At 40.2% G+C, this 17,718-nt stretch overlaps 1 protein-coding gene across 14 annotated transcripts in view; it reads left to right on the top strand.

Moving 5' to 3' along the window:
• The window catches only part of ERC1 (ELKS/RAB6-interacting/CAST family member 1), a 289,654-nt gene extending 272,212 nt beyond the window's left edge, over positions 1–17,442 (top strand). For 12 of the 14 annotated variants that reach the window (XM_017804631.1, XM_017804640.1, XM_017804634.1 and 9 more), the window contains 2 exons: positions 419–607; positions 12,233–17,442. In XM_017804631.1, coding sequence (XP_017660120.1) covers positions 419–607; positions 12,233–12,370 — 327 coding nt within the window. In that variant the 3' untranslated portion in view covers positions 12,371–17,442. Of the gene's footprint in view, positions 1–418; positions 608–12,232 lie in introns of those variants that run through there. The other 2 variants (XM_017804644.1, XM_017804645.1) reach the window with 1 other exon arrangement.
• The last annotated feature ends 276 nt before the right edge of the window (positions 17,443–17,718 follow it).

Here is a 17,718-nt window from a genome sequence, read left to right on the forward strand (position 1 = left end):
ATTTACAATTAAATATTTGTTGGCAAAACTAGCTAAAAATCTGTATTGCCATTGCATTGGTTGTGGACTGCCACTCTTTATCAGAAGAGTTATTTTTTGGTGAAGTAGTTGACTAAAGCACTGTTGGATATCAGTAATGCATCCAATTTAATATCATTTCATTTTTCACCCCTATAATTGTTGTTTCCTGTACTAATCACACAACTGTCGTCACCACACCCCTTCCCCAGGGTCCTTGTTTTTTTCTGCTTCAGCTGGCTGGTTGGTAGGTTAAGGGCTAAGAGTATAGGGGGAAGGGGGATGTTCAAGTTTCTTCCAGTATGAAGCTGAACAAGATTGTAACTTAGACACTGATCTTTCCCTTCACTGCTGCTTGGGTCTCAGACTGTTCCTCACTGTGTCTGTTCTCTTATTTCAGATAATTCAGCCCCTCTTAGAACTTGATCAGAATCGCAGCAAGTTGAAGTTGTACATTGGACATCTGATAGCCCTCTGCCATGACCGTGACCCCCTGATTCTGCGTGGACTCACCCCGCCTGCTTCCTACCACCTGGACGATGACCAGGCAGCTTGGGAGAAAGAGCTGCAGAAGATGACCCAGGAGCAGGTGAGTTTGTGGTCTGAAGTTCTGAACAAGGGCCTGAACTGTTGATGTGGTCTTACTGATGTGCCACACCAAAATGCTGTGAAACCTCTGGGTAGGTGGTGAAAACAGGTAACAAAGGTCAACTCTTCGGCTGATAAAAGGAGTCGGTAATTTTTTTAATCATTGCCATTTAACATTTATTATGGAATTTCATCTCTTCCTTTATCTGTACTTGAGACCATACAGCTACACACTTATGGGAGATCAAACTGCAAGATACCACTATTGTCATGTTTTAACTGTTAACAAATTTTAGCTGCTCTTTATAATTGAATGTAGTCATCGGGATCTTAAATCTTATTTTAATTTCATAGACCATTTATATTTCAATTGGCACATTTTTATGAGTCACTTTATATAAATGAATACAGTGTCCTTGCCTTCCGTTACAGTATATTCTGCCAGTAATTTTTACTGCTTACCACCTTACCTGGATACCTAAATCAAGATTTGGACTCAGTGTGCTACATGTGATACACCCATGCTTATGTACACACACAGTGACTTCAGAAACCCAACCCCATATTTCCAAGAGATTTGGAATATGGAACTGAAATGGTTTAATAACAGTTTGTCTGATGAAGTCTCCACAAGAGACTGTCAATCTAGTTATAAATCAGATACTGAAATAATCTTCTCCAAGGTCTGAGGATGTCTTGCCTTCCTTAATGCCTTTATTGGCAGTTTTTATCTCTTGGTTTTAGACTATAGTTCACCATTCCCTAAAACCCTACAATTCCTAATTCTTTCCTAATTTCTCTTTTCAATTTTTTTATTTTACTGTTGTACTCCTGTGTTACTGAATGCCTTTTTTTTTTTTGAGTTAAACTACTACAAGGAGCTTGCACCTCAACTAAATGTGACTAGTTTTGTCTTTTTGACCATGATTTTGGATTATAATGCCAATTCTTTCACTATTTACTTTTATATGTCTTATACCAAACTCTATCCAGTGTGCACACAAACTAGTGTAATGCCTATGTAGTTAAAAGGGGATTTGTGGGTCAGTGAACACTATCTTGAGCCCGTCTGAAACAGTTCAGCTCTGGTTTTCTTCTTTTGTGATGTTAAAGCTAATTTCCTTGAACTTTCAACTCAAGACTGAATTTTCATTCAAAAATTGGAGAGAGCAGCCAAATTGCAGGAAGCCAACAGGAGCATGTCTAAAAATTCAGAAAGAAGAGCAGACCTCTGGAGATAAATAAGCCTGTAACAGGGCTGAGATGGTACAGGACAGTCATTCTTTCTCTTTGTACCTGTCTTCATACATTTATTTGATTCAGCATGTGCTGTGTGCCTCAGTCCATATCTACATTTCCCTCTTATAGGCATGGCACATTCCTTTTCCCTGCAGAGCCTCTTGGGTTCTGTAATCATTGATACAGAATTAAAAGTTCATCGGTGTAATGCAATGCCATCTTTCTTTAATAAAGAGGTACAGCTCCTATGTTATAAATCAAAACATGAGGCATACTGTTTTGAACCACCTTCTCTGTCAGGGTGGGATAAAGCAGTGGGTGACAAAACCTGTGGCACATATGGGAGGCACCTCTGAAAACAGGAGTAAAGGCTGGATATGGGCAAAGTTTGGATATCCCTGAAATAAATTGCCTTTTTAGTTATAGCTGTGATGGTCTTTGTATATAATCAAGATCTGTGTGGATAGGTGATGTTTGCTATTTGATCAAGAGATGTAGGTAAAGAAAATAGGAAGGGCTTTCTTTGTCGAGTTCTTCTGAATAGCCAGCCCAGAACAGCAACTGTTTTTTCCAGTTCTTTGTACTGGTCTAATAAAAGATAATATTTCCCATTAAAACTTTGCTAGTGCATTAACAACATTTATGGGTTACACAGTAAAGAAAGCATTGTGAAAAATTGTGAGAAAAAAGAATTGCCTAAGTTGTCCTGGAGAAGAGAAAAAAATTATTTTTCTGTCCTTTCACATTATTGTCCTAACCCTGCCTTGCTGTCACCACAGTTGTTTAAAGTTACTACTCCAGTTGAGATTCCCATGCATACAACTGAAATAAAATGTAGCTGTCTCTTCTGCTTTCCCATACTCACTTGGATTGTATTTAAGGAACTTCAGTTGAAAAACACAAATTAATGATATATTTCAATTTACAAAGCAGATTTTTCGTTTAAGTCATGGAGCTTTTCTGTTTCTAACTGCAGAATTTCCTTTGTGCTTAAAGTATTCCCATGGGGGGTGGGAATCAGTTCTCCAGATTCGCAGAAGCCCATCACGGAATACCCATTTTACATCTTTGGAATTTTAATGAGTTTTGTAAATTACTTCAAATCCGATGCATTAAATTCAGTCCTGTCCCTTCTAATATGATCTTCTGTAGATAATGCTTCACAAGACTCAGTGGGAAAAAATTAATCCTCTTGAATGTTAAGAAGTGCTAACATGATTAGGGAGGATACATTTAGCTGAGCACCAATAACATTTAAGAACGATGCCAATGTATCCACTTCTCACCAATGAGACTATTTAGTATGGTTTGGTTGTTTTGGGGTTTTTCTATAAATAGGTGAGAATTCATTTTCATACTGCTGCTTTTGGAGCTGTGATTTCCTACTGCAGCAACTTTGACTGACAAAGGTTGGTCTTGCTGCGTTTCACCACTGCCAATATACTCTGTAGGTCTCTCATACCTGCTGGGGAGGCTCAGGTACAAATAGCAGAAGTTTTCTGTGGCTTCTTTTAGTAGGTACAACTAGTATATGAAGTTAGATGTAAGCTTGTCACTCTTCCAGCAATCCACAGTGACTCACAGAAACTAGTGTACAAATAGTCGTTGGAAAAGTATCTGCCAGCATCAACACCATATGCCACATAAATAACTTTGTGAAGTCTCAAAGTTTGACTGATAGCTGGTGCCTCTTATGTAAAATAGTATCTTTAAGCTGCCATTAAGGTCAGTGATAGTCCTGAGTGACTTCAATTGATTGTAATCAAAATATAGGGACAAGAAGCTAAATCATTCTTTGTTGGCATTTTATCAAAGACATTTTGTAAGGGTAACTTACTGTAGTAAAATTTTGGTCCATTTGTAATGAAGGCCTGAAACCAGTACTTAGGAGTATATGGTGTCTCAAAACCTAATCTAAAATAGCACACTAGTCCAATTTGTGGACAATAAAGAACCTGAAGTGCTTAGAACCATGTCATTAAGTTATTCCAATGGTGGAAAATATCCCTTTTAGTCAGTTCTGACCCAATGTCCCCAAATAAGTAGCCAGTACCGTTTCTGAAACTGTCCTCCTTCAACCAGTTCATGTCCTATTCGACTTTTCATATTAAAAAACTGAAGTTACCACAAGGAAGGAAGAATGTTCCAAATCTCGACACCAAGAAATAAAAATTCCATTCATTCATTACGAGTAATTGCATTATCCTAGCAATTTCTATTAAATGCAATATTTTCTTTCACTTTGTCCTAAAGGTATCATTATGGTAATATTCTTGAGCTCTGTAGAACTACTGCTACGTTTCATGTTTCAGATAGTTGCCTCTAAGTCCGGGATTTTATTCCTGTATTAAAGGAAATTACATTAAGAACATAATTATATGGTCCACGTTTTTATTTATAGTTTGAGCTTTGTTTTGCTCTTATCTTTACAAAGGAAAAGAATGGAGTAGAAACAGGAATTTGCTGAAAAATGTCATTTCAGTGTGTCAGAGGTGGTGTACTGTGCTGTGGTGGAAAGGCAGCAGTGTGAGAAAGTAAAAAGAAACAACAAAACAGAGCAACAACATATTAGAAGCAGTCAACAGTGTTTGTTTTGTTAATAGTTTATGGACTATTAGAAATGTTTCTTACTGCTCTAAATCCATCTTCAAAATGTGCAGAACATCATAATATGGAGAGCTTCTTATTTTCAGTAGGTCCTGCAGGGATGTTCTGAAAAACACCACTTCTTCCAACAGCAGAGGACCTATACAATTAAGATAACTTTTTTAACCCAAGGAATAGGAGGCATTTTTCTCCCTGGCTCCCTGCCATCAGTGGCTCTTTCCAGCCATATCCAGCATGTCCTGACTTCATCCAGGCTGCTGGTTGTCCTACCAGTTTCTGCTGGCCTCCAAACTCCATTTTTTTTCCCCACACAATCAGTCTGTCCCTCTTTCCCTAGAAGTGTTTCTGGCATCATTTGTGCTGTGACCTGGACGTGGACAGCAGCCTTTAAGACATGGGCAGATGCATTTCCATGAGATGCTCTCTCAGAAGTCACCTGCTCTGGGAGTGTCTCACCCCTCTACCAACACAGTGTTGCACCTGTGGCTGCTTCGCTGTGAGTTACTAAGAGAGGCACTTCTGAAAAATCTTTATCATCATAGAAGAGCCTTTGTAGTGCAGAAAGGTTGTCTTCCCTCTCCCTGTGTACCAGCTTCAGGCAAAGAACAGACCTTCTAGAGATTCCTACTTACTAATCCTCTCCCAAGAAATCAGGAATGTCTTTTCTGCTCAGCTGCTCGAAGCAGAGGAAGGAAAAAGGTGATAATGTCACCTCACTGTATCAATCAGAAGCTGCTGTATAAGCTAAATAGTCATGGCTTCTTTCCAAGGAGCATAATTTACATTGCACATAATTCACATTTCACTCTCAGCAAAGTGATGTTCATCTTTTCGTATGAAAGGACACCAAAGTGCATATATGTAGCTGTCAAATTTCATTTTAAAATTGCATATTTGCTTGCTAAATTTCGAAAATATTGAAAACATATTTTGATCTGTTATACAAGCAATATTGTTAGTGGAATAAGCTTTACTCTAAATTACAAATGGCAATGTTATAAGGCTCCTGTCTGCTTCTTTATTCGGATCCCACTTGTGTTCTTACTTCTGTATCGTCTATAAGAAATTACTCAACTTACTTAGTTTCTGTAAAGAAATTTCTCTGATATATTTTGCATTTAGTCATTCTAAATTACTCTATTACTTCAATTTTACCCTGTCTTCCTTCTCTGACTGCTCTTCCATCAACTTGTTATCTTCCCCACCTGATTTATGTCATTTATTTTTAATTTGTAATCTTATGGGAATGCATAATGTATTTTAAAGTTAAACAGTCCCCTTCTGGTCTCTGTTAGAAATTAGAAGTAATAATTACAACCATTTATATCCTTCTTTGCGTGCAAATGTATTTCCTGAGTTTAGTGGAGAAAGTAATGTATATAGAAACTCTCTAAAATTTTTACATTTTATAGTACTTTAAACTTTTATATTTAATCTTTTGCGTGAGGATGAGAACTTGGGATCAGTGCCATAGTTCTTAAATACTGATTAAAGTCACAAACATTATCTTTAAGTTGACCGTGTCCATAAAGCCATAACATTATTCATTTTTATTTGTGCATGAAATTGCTAGTTTTAATTAAAATATATACTATCAATCAGTATCTTTAACTATTCCTGACTTGAGAAGAGATATAAATTGAAAAACATTGGTTTCGGGACATGCTCAAGTGTTGTGTATGTCTGTGTGGTGTCTCAAAAAATTAATGTGGCCTCATTTCAAGCAGTTCCTACAAGCAGATGATGTAGCAGCCTGAGCTATTACCTTGTTTTTTCAAGGGCAGCTCACCTCTCCATATGTTTTGCTACTAGTAACAAGTTCTGTTACACTGGTCCTTGTTCTGACACCGTGGTCCTTGTGAAAGCTGGTGCTGAGCTCCTGCTGTGGATTCTGCTTGGCTTTTTATTTTCTTTCCAGTTAGCAATAGTTAGTGATAATGATTGATAGGATATATTTTCATTAAAATTAGCAATTCCATGCACAAATAAAAATGGGTAAAGTTACGGCATTGTGGATACGGCCAACTTATGGAGTACTTGAATAGTACTCCCAGCCTTGTCCTTTCTTCTCTGTTTTGCACCTTGCAGGTACGAGACCGTAAATGCCCACCAGTCCTCTGTCCTAGCTGTTTAAAAGTTTTTCCAAAACTCATCAGCTAGGGCATATAGGAGAGCTATTTAAGATTTGCTTTGTAGACAGGTGAATTTTCCCTGTGTTGGGTACTGCCTTGACTAAACAGGCAGAAGGCCCTGTGGGGATGTGGAGCCCCAGTTCATCAGCAGAGAAAGCAAGCAGCAAAGTACAGGCCCAGCACGAAGGGTGCAGCACAGAGTAATCCTGGCAGTGTCAAGCAATCTGGCTTCGGGAGAATAAACTGGCACAGTGCATTGCAGTTGAAATGAGGAGAAGCAGCCATCATTTAGGTTGGAAAAGACCTCTAAGATCATCAAGGGCAACCATTAACCCAACACTGCCAACCCTACCGCTAAACCATGTCCCTAAGTGCCACATCTACACGTCTTTTAAATGTGGTACATGTAATAGTTGCTATTTGTTCTGCTCAGCCACAAAATAACAACATTCTGTACTCTTATAGCAGCATTAATTTTCAGTGTATAATGTACAGCAGAATTTACATGAACAGCAAATTGTCCTCTGACTGTGAAATGATTGCTGCTGTTGCTGGAGGATGGACGTATTGCCTGCAAGTGCCAGATTTGCAGAAAAACTTCTCCAGTGAAATGCTAACTATAACTTACAGGGATTGATTTTACTCCTTCCCATTTAAATAATCTTGAAATTCCTTCCTTACCAAGGAAATAATAAGATTTCTGCTGTTCACAGAGCTTAGAGATGCTCAGAAATGCAGGATAAATCCCATGTGCAGAGCTATTTCAAATATATGGTACAAGAGCCCTCAGCAAACTTTTTGAGGGTTTTTTGTCAAAATTGGTTGCAAAATCTAATCAAATATATTTAAATATATTTAAAACATACTTTTAAAGTTTGCATTATTTAAAAAGACAAGACTGTTTCATTTGAAATCTTAGTTTAATTTTTAAATGCATGTTTTTTAAATATTTTGAAACAGCTAGCATGAAAACAAAATTTCCAGATAGAGCAGAAATATTAAAGGGTTTACATTTTTTTTTCTTTTTTGTTTCTAAAGCTTGTCAGACTGCATTTCTGTATTCTGAACCCTTTCTTTTGACCATTTGATAGGTATGCAGTTGACAAATAAAGGTTTATGTATAATTGGTTCTCACTACTTCAAACATACGTATTTACACTGGTTAGTCTTGGTAGATGCAAAAGCTTTTGTCCATTTGCCTGAGATACAGTGAAGTTTAACTTATTTTGAGACAAAACAAAGGTTAAGATTAAATCAGTTTAATTTCTTATTTCTGTTACATTAAGCTCTAAATGTATTTTTCAGACTAACCATAACCTGATTGAGAAACACTTAAGCTTTGGAGAAACATAGTTCCATATCCCAGTATTGTAGCCTAATAGAAGTCCACCCCTTAACATTGTTTTTGTGCTGCTCTACAAGCATATCATATTCTGAATTCAGTTTTTCTGCCCTTAGCTTGTGTTTGCCTTTATTCATCAGTGTTTTTGTGGAATTGTTAACAAGAGAAAAATCCCACTGGGGAGTAAACCTTCTCCATATAAATAAATTTTAAAGGATCTTAGCTTAATGTTGCCTTGTTTATGTTATGGAATAAGCAAAGGCCACAAAAGTTCTGTGGAGCAGCACCACGATTCATCTGGTGTGCATATAAAACCATAGCATCCTATTTCTTAACTATGAAGTTGTCTCCTCTCTAAATGTCAGCTACTCTTTAAATAAGTTCTGAAATATCTTGCAACAGAAAAGCTAAATTCATGTTGAATTGTTAGGGATTTTTTTTCACTGATGGAGTTTAACTATAAAAGGAAAAGTATTCCTATCATGACTTGCTCTAAACCCAGGAAGGAAGGCAGCAGTGTTGAAAAGTGTCTGAATCTGTGGCAGATTATCTGCAAGCTTTCATTCCCCTGAGATGCTGAAGGTCCTTTCTGTTCTTCTGTCCAAAGATAAATACTGTGAAGCACTTCTGGGGTCCTTGCTATCCTTTTCTTTCTGAGCTGTCTATTTTTACTTGCCTTCAACTAGACAAACATCTCTGGCCTTTCCTTCTCTTTTTTGGTCATTTCTGTGAGACAAGTGAATGAATTTCCTCATATCCTCAGCCGAAAATACCTGCAAAAAAGGACTGTTGGCACTCCTTTATTTTCATAGAAAAATGGCATGGGGAAGATAACACCATTTCTGTTTGCACTCGCAAGAAGAAAATCTAGGAAACCAGGAGCAGACCTGCATAATACCTTTAAAGAAACTTCCCTAAAATTTGGAACTAAAATTCGCCGAACATCCAGGTGAATCAAGTTATACCGTTGAGAACTGGATGTTCCCCATTAAGGCCCTTGCCTGAATGAGGACTGATGTGTGCTGCTCACAGCTGTTTCTGAGAGGAATGACGTAAATGGAGATGACATATAGGATCTAGAAATGCTGCCACCAGCCATATAGTCAATTAAGATGTCTTTGTCGAAGCAGAAATCACATTATTAAACCTAGATGTTCTGAAGCTAGCAAACTCAAGGCTACCATTGCTACTTTTTTCCAGGACATTTCATCACAGACATCTGCCAGCCAGCTGTGTAGACTTTCTGTCTGTGCTAATTTGCAAAGTATTGTTGCTGGCCTTCAGCATTCAGAGCCATCTCCTTTTGGGCTCTTGATGGTCAAAAATTCATTTCTTGGAAGTATTTTCTTCCTCTAAGTTGGTTGCTTTTGTTTGATTTCATTTGATTTATTAGCTTTGGCATGGGCTTATTTTGTTGGGTTTATCTTGATTTTATAAGGCATCTTATAAATACAGAAGTGCTGACCAGTACAGCAAGAAACCAAGATTTCACTGACATTGAAGTACTGCCCTGCTGAAGACAACATCCTGCAGGATTCTTCCTTGTTCACCAACCTCCTTTCAGTTTCAGAGGTTAATCTCTTAGAGGTGCTTTTATATTTGATTAATTTAATTGTTTTGTCCTTTCCTGGAGCTTCACCTGGAGGATTTGGCTGAAAGGCCAGGAGGAGGGATGCTGGCTGGGCAGGTGGTGATGGTGCAGGACCTCTGCTTTCCCTGCTAACACTGCCCTCTCCTGGTTCTCCTCCTGCGGACCGAGAGCTCAGGACCCTTGCAGGTGCCAGATAAGAAAAGGAGAATTACACTGTAGGCTGCTTCTCCCATTGCCTCCTCTCTCCCAACCTCCATGGCCTCCCACCCTTCTGATGAATGGCACTGTGAAATCTTTGCCCTGGCCCAGGAAGCCACAAGGCAGCCCTGTCTCAGAGTTGAAGGCTCAAACCATGAACGCACCAGCAGTGAGGTGGTTTGCAGGCTGCCTGGATTGCTGGGATTTCACCAGGCTGAGCAACCTGAAACTCAGAGGTAGTCCCTGAATCCCAGTCTCCTGGCTTTTAATATCCAACACTGCTCCTAGCTGGCTTTTCTGACTCTTTCAATCTTGCTTGCTGACTGGACCTCTCCTAGGCTTATCCATCCATTGCAAATTTCTGACTAATAACTCTGCCAGGCTGTTGGAACCAGGCTAATCACCTATCCACAGCGTGCCATTTCTGAACCATTATGGGTTACTGCCGAATTCCCCCCCTTCTCCCCCGGGAGCCCTTACAGAGCCCGGAGTGCTCCCCTCCCTCTCGTTTTCCCCACTTCCCCGGCTCATGTCACTCCGCAGAGCGGGATCAGGTTGCTCTTGCATTGTGATTCTTGGCAGGAGCCCCTCTCGGGTTCATGTGGCTGCGCTGTGAGTACTGCAGCCAGTAGGAACAAAGCACATAAGAACACATTAAACCAACATTTAGCACGCAAAGCCCAAATAATTTACTATATGCTACCCTGCCTAGTAAAGGGAACAGTGTAGCAGGCTCACCCTTTTAATTTCCTTTCTCGCACTTTTGTCTATAGAAGTCTGTACCATAACTTCCTTAAAAAGCATTTATGTTTATTCTGTAGTCGTTCTTAGGCTGTTTGTTTTTATGCAGTATTTCTTGCAGAAACAATCTACTGTGCTTTGCTCGATACCATCACTAAACAGAGATGTACTGTTGTATCTGCTTAGAATTTTAATTGTAGAAATCTGACCTTTGCCACTGCATTGTGCTCTTACAGTGGTAAAATGATCCCTGTTGAGCTGCTGCCTGATAGTTCTGTCCTTTTAAAACCTACATTGAGCAGTGTAACACAAGTGCAAAACACAGATCAAGAAATGTGTATACTGATGAACAGTTATCCTTTCAGGCATGAAAACTGCCAGTTTGACATTTTTTCTTTGTCATATATTAACACAGTAGAGTTCCAATACAAATATTAATCAGTTAGGAATAAGAAATGTTGCAGAACTGACAGATAATATTAAAGTGGAAAAAAATTAAAAGAAGGTTCAAATAAGATAAGGTTACAGCTGCTCAAAATGACAAAGGACTTTGGATGCAGAAGCTTGGAATAAACTTCAGAATCCGCCTAAGTGTATATACCTTCTAATATATATGTTTGTCATATATTCATAGGGAATATACTTTGTTAGAAGAAAATCTTATGACTGAAAAAATAAAGGATTTTTGATATATAGTAATGAAAGGGCTGTCTACTTGGAGGCTTATCCAACCTATCTATCTATCCTTATCATCTGGTCTGGTAAGAGGTGGTGTTCTCCTTGTTCCTAGATCCTTAGACCACTGTGAGTACAGTAATCCCTTAAATGCTTGCACAAATTACAGCATTACTTGGGATTTTACGCAGTTCACAGGCCAACATGGACTTTATCAATTGCTGGGCAGATAAACAGGTTGCTGAAGGCAGATGTTTCCTGCTCTTTATTAAGTCTCTGTGGGCCCCTAATTCTGGCAATGGCATCAGGCTCAGAGCTAAAAGCTGTGTTTGCATATATTGCAGTATGTTGTGTGACATGGTTTGTAACACCACTTGTTGGGGAAACTGTTTATAAACTGTGGGCTGAGTGAATAATATAAAGTTTAAAATTTCATGTCCTGTTACGAGCCAAATGATCTGAAAATGAATGATCCAACAGGAAATGCAGAGTTAGTAAACAAAAATTGTGTATGTTCCACTGCAATTGTGTATAGTCATTTTATGACTGAGCTAGGACAGACAGTCTCTGAAAATTAGTAATTCCACAGAAAAATTAGAATTCTGGTTAACTCTGAGTGTATTCTGTATAATTATGTAACATTCCCATTGATTTTGTATAAGAAATAATCCTGAAGTAATGACCTATGAAACATCCTGTTGTTCATGAATAGAAGTCAAATTATTTAAAGTAATATACTAACAAACTGCTGTATTGCTTCTGAAATATGGTTGCTTTTAGAAAAACGTTCACAGAGGAAGTTTTTCTCATATTTGTCATAGTACTGTGTATTCAGGAGTAGTTAAGGTGGTTAGTTTTCCCATGTGGACATGGCCTTAACTGGGAAGGTCACAAACCTGGTCCCATAGAATGAAAAAGTGAACTAAAGAGGGTCCCCAAGGGAAGATGCTGATCCTGGAAGTGCCCAGAGTGTTACACCTCTACCAGCTCCCTTTCTAAAAGTGGTGTTTTATCTTAGAGCTGAGCCTGCTGGCCAGGTCTGTGATACAGTGGCCCCACTGAATAGCAGGGAATGACCATGCCTCTGTGTGTTTCTTGCAGCTTCATGATGAGCTGGAAAAGGGGGAGAAGGAGAGCGCGGAGCTGCAGGAGTTTGCCAATGCCATCTTACAGCAGATAGCGGATCACTGCCCTGACATCCTGGAGCAAGTCGTCAACACGCTCGAGGAGTCGTCGTGACCTCGGCCACCAGCCCCACTGGAGCAGCACACCAGTGGCCAAGCCCAGTCAGCCCAAGGAGCCGTAAGAGCGGAGAGCAGCGTGAAAGACAGAAAACGGAATTGAAACTTCTGGTGCACCTTTTACAAAGAAAACAAAAGCAAAAAGAAAAAAAAAAAAAAACTCTAAAAAACTACACGCTCTCTAGGTTCTTCCAGCCCATGATTAATTAGTCATTTCTGCATTCATCTGCTCACTGCCTTTCTGCTTTAGAATCCGATTCCCCGTTGACTTTGTTGATGGTGACTTTGGGATAAAGCTAAGCAGAGCTCTTCCAAGTCTACTGAGCAAAGCAGAGGGGATCCACTGGACACAAGCAGCTTTAGTTCTCCATGAGGTCTCAGAAGGATAGCCCTTGCCTTTCATTCATATGTTGCTTTTTTCATTCTTTCTTTCTTTTTTTTTTTTTTTTGTTTTCATAAAAGCTGAAAGCCTGAGTTTCATAGTGCTAAAACCAAACCTGAGTGTGCTCTGATTATGGCTCGGGACTGGCCAGCATCAGGTAGCTAGCTCGGGTCTCGCTGCCTGTCTCAATGTTCCTTATGTTCTTAAATAACAGAGAGAGGAAAGGAAAGTTTCCCTACTTGTTCCTGTTAGTCATTTCATCTAGCAGCTGGGAAACAAGGTAGGCGTACTGGTACTTTCTGTTTACTTAACTTGGATTTTTATTGTTCACTGGTCTGATTCTGACGTGCTAGGTAGGGCATTTATTAAGGTAACTGTTTTCATCTGTTGATTTTTGGGGGGGATTTAGATGAGGTTTCTCATCAGAAGCCTGTGTCTCCTAAGTTCTTATTTTACAGAGAGTTCTCTCCCTTCAAGCAGGTGTGGTCAACATATCAGCTCCCAGCTTCAAATTGTATAGTTTGTCCACTGCCAATTTTTCAGGCCATAGTTTTGTGAACATTAGCTGTCATCAGAGTAGTCTTAGGTTTTGTAAATGAGAGAATTGCATCATTCAGCTTAAAAGTATAATTTTAAAGCTAAGTTAGGTAAATCAGTAACATAGTTCTTACTATAATTATAATTTAATTTATTTTGGTTTAGCATAGGTTGACAAGGAATGAGTTTGAGTTCAGAGCAATAACCCATTCTTATGAGAGGATCATCTCTGCTGGAGTTGGCACCCAGCTGAGTAGATAGGTGTAAAATCACAGCTTTACTTAAACCAGTGCAATTCTTATATGTATATGAGAGGCCTTAGTCTTATTCCCATCCATCTTTGACACTCATTAAAGCCCCTGCTGATAGGTAATATGACCTGAAATACCAGGTCAGTTTGTCATTGTGGTACCAAGTCAGAATCCTATTTTGTGAGTAGGACTTGGGTGTTCATTCTTGGACTATGCATTAATGGGGAGACACGTTTTTTTTCCTGGCCACCAGTGGTTATGTGTGTCTGGGGGCATCTGCAGGACAGAACCCTTTAACACGTCCCCATGTGCTCCTTAAAGGAGTTGTTCCCCTTTGCCTGTCTCATATTACTTAAGAGAACAAGGGGAGGGTGGAAGGAGACCAAATATCAACACAGCAGTGGAAGAAATCTTGGTTTTCTAGTCACTAGCTAATTATGAACCCTCTCAGTAAACCTCCCATTCAGAGTCTGCAGTTTAATTCCATATGACTTACTACATTTTGAGCTTAATCACTAAACTGTTATGCTAAGGAAAATGTTCCAGGCCCTTTCAGGAAGACTACATTTCTTATGTCTTTCAAATCCACAGCACAGCTCCCCTGTAGGTCTTTCACTCCTTATTTTTGTCTTTAGAAGTGACCAATTGCTTCCAATAGAAAGGAAATCAACAAAAGTTTGAGTAAGGGAAGATGTACCCTGTATTTTTTTCCAAACAAGCACTGAAAATTGGGCAAAACTGAAACCTTATATACCTGTAGACTCTATTGAAAAATAACTGATTTAAAATAAATCACATCCCAATTGATTTAACTGTAATGATTCAGCAGAAAGTACTGGACCCATAGCCATGGTGTCTACTAGGAAGAAATATGTAAGTCTCCAGAAAGGGGTGATTCACACCTCTTCCATGTTTTGAACTGCCAGTGCTTTGCAAGTCAGCCTGTGTCTCAAGCTTTTTATTTTTTTGTCGTGGCTGAGGAGAGTAATGGGAACCTGAATGTGTGGATGGGGGGAGCACCGGAAGGCGTGCAGACAGTGACTGTACTTACGGCTGAGCCGTGCCTCGTCCCAGATCCACCCCTTCGGTCCCATTATTTGAGTCAGCACGTTTCGATAGGAGCTGTTGTTTTGAAATCTTTCCTCTTGCTTTTTCTTCATCACCCCTAATTACTCACTCGAGGAATTTAATGCCGCCTGTAAAAGCATCAGAGCCATCAGCCAAACATCATCGGGCCACCGCCACCCCTCCTGACTATCTCATTAACTTATATGGTCAAATCTCCAGCTGCCCTGGTTCCCTGCTGTAAAACAATCCTTCCTCTGTGAGAAGCTGTGGAATTTCTCTTATCGATGGTTCAAATGACTCCTGCTTGTAAACCTCTTACTGAGATGTTCCTTGATAACGTTCCTGCTGCAGGCAGGGACAGGGGGAGGGGATGGGAACAGGAACGAGGGGCGGTCGCTTTGGGCTGTTATTTCAATTCCCTTGCTTTACTGCAGTGTCCTCACATCACAGGGAAGTGCTGGTTCTGCATCTCTAACTCAGTTGGTGGCTGTGTTTCTATAGTTCAAAGTGCCCCAGCCAAAGGCACAGTGCTGTCATGGCAGCGTGTGCAGGATCCGTGCGTCGGCAGCCAGGTGAAGCTCACTGTTTACACATCTCCCGGCCTCTTCCCAGAGAGGATTTGTCAAGCCTGGCTAGTTTTCACACTGGCCATTTGGTCCTTTATCTCCCAGCCACACACCTGCTGTTCCTCCCATCTGGATTGTTGGGCCTTTGTGATTTTTCTCGTTAACCACTGTTATCTTCTAGATCTTCTGGGCTTCCCATCTTAAACATTGATCTTAGACCTCTACAAAGTGCTTTCAGGGAGAGAGCAGATCTCATTTAGGAACAGTCTTGATCCGACTTGATCTCCACTGAACCATTTCAGGTAATCTCTCTGATCCTGTGTCGACAGAGATCTTGAGGTGAATAGCTTGAGGAACTTTGGGATTTGGGAGGTGCTGCTGGCCACGATTTAATGGCGAATGTGGCCACTGCAAGCTTTTTCCTTTCACTCGTATGGAGTGCTGCACCATTGGCCTTAGGGCAACAAAGGGATTTTATTATCATAACCCACCGTGGGATTGCGTGTCGGTCACGTGGCAGAATGGCCACATGTGTGCATACACTGCAATGCTCATCCAGTTGCCTAACCCACCACTACTCTTTTAAGATCTAATACCCAAGTGTCAGCAGCCAGGCAGATGCAGACAGTTTTCCAGCACAGCAGTCCTGCAGTGCAGCAGCCCTAGGAAATCAGGGGCCCTTCCCAGGGGCCCTTGGGAAACTTGCTTTTTCTTCTCCTGTTGAATGAAGTTCCATTTTCTATGGGAGCTGAGAAAGTTTTAATTGCTTTAATATTACTTTTTTTTCTTCCAGTCTGTCATTTGTAGAGAAACTGAGAGACGTAAGGACACGAGGAGCTGTCTGTAGAAAGTTAAATAGGTCATTTTACCAGGGTTTGGGCTAAAAAATAACTGAAGCCTGAAGCCCACGTAAAGTGTAAAAGCTGACACCACTACCATGCTTGTTCATGATATCCATAAGTCCAAGTCCATATTTGCCTCTGAATCCAGCCTCATGTAAAACACTAAAAGGACATTACAACACTAGAATTGCAGGGTGAGGACATGAGCACTGTTTGCAATTGGAAGAAGAATTGCCTGGCATGCTCCCAAACGAAGCTCTAAGCTTCTGGTATTCTCTCTCTCTCTCTCTCATTTTGACTGCCTTTAACCAGCTTTCCCTCCATAAAATGCCAAACCCTCTTTGGAGTATCCAGTTTTTGCCAAGTCCTGGGGACAGAAGGTAAAAGGCCGACATGATGCACGGAGCTGCGTGTGCCGTTTCTGGTTGCACGGCTGGAATATCCCTTCTCTAGCAAATTTTCTGGTACTTTGGGGCTCTCAGGAATTTGCACAAGGGAGCATAAATGTCATAAATCTTGTAGGCATAACCTTGGCTTTTTGAACCAAAGGGGCATCTCTTTTCATTTGCCCTGTAATTCCCACCCATTCTGCTGCTAGTGCTCAATTTGTTGGGAAATTTCTACATCTGATAAAGGTTGACAGGGTTGAGTCCCCACTCCTGTACTAATTGCCAATCGTTGCCACTGAAGGGGTCTTTACAAAGGACCAGAGTCACGCACTGATACCATTTTAAAGCAAAAATTTCACTACGTAAGTAACACATATGACTCAAATGACTCCAATGAAATGCAAAAGGGAAACAGTACAATCAAGGCATCTGATATTTAAAGGAAGCCTCCACTCAGCTCGACGTCCGCACTGGAAGAGGGAAGCGGAGAGGATGCAGAATGCTGTGGATAACTAACACTGCCCCAGCGAAGCCGGCAGGGTGGGAGGGTCAGGCACGGGGCATCACGCTTGGCAAGGCCAGCTCTGCTGACCCCTCTCGTCAGCGTGGTGAGGAAAAGGAGGGTCAGGGGGGGTTTTTAAACAAAATAATGTTTTTAATTGTTTTTTCCACGTAAATGGAAGGAACTTTACGCAACAGCAGATCCTTCTGAACAAAATGGCTGTGTCCGCTGACTATTTTTAAAAAAAAAAAAAAAAAAAAGAGGAAAAACTGTTTCAAAAGTTTTTAGTGTCAAAAGCATAAACACAGAAATCCTGACTTTTTCCAGTGTGTGTGGTGAGTGCTGTAACCTTGTCATCAGTATCTCTCCTGACTTTTTCAGGGGTGTTTTTTTCCTGTTTTGTTTTCTGCTTGTCGATATTGTCTGTGTGGTCCTAAGGCTGGGGCAGTTACCAACAATGTGTGTCTGTTGTCGGATTGAAAAAAAAAAAAAAAGATAGTAGTAGAACTGAAAAAGATGTGTTTTAAAAAAAATATATAAAAATAAATTTCATTAAAAGGAATTCAAGTAAAGAAGCAACAAAGCCATGACTCCTCCTCTCGGGATTGTACGGAAAAGGATTTGTGGGCTTATAATTATAACCAGTTGCCTTTCACAGGCTTTTGAGGTCCAAGGCTTCTTGGCCTCTTAGGAAACAAACCCTGTATAAATTTCTGCTTTCCCAGGTATATACTGTACACGTGTAAGACAGAAATGGGCAGAATGAAACAGTATTTTGGAAATCAATCTTTTCTAGTAACAGTTATCAA

The sequence above is a fragment of the Lepidothrix coronata genome, unplaced genomic scaffold (genome assembly GCF_001604755.1).
Source record: "Lepidothrix coronata isolate B3197 unplaced genomic scaffold, Lepidothrix_coronata-1.0 Scaffold10, whole genome shotgun sequence".
Taxonomy (NCBI): domain Eukaryota; kingdom Metazoa; phylum Chordata; class Aves; order Passeriformes; family Pipridae; genus Lepidothrix; species Lepidothrix coronata.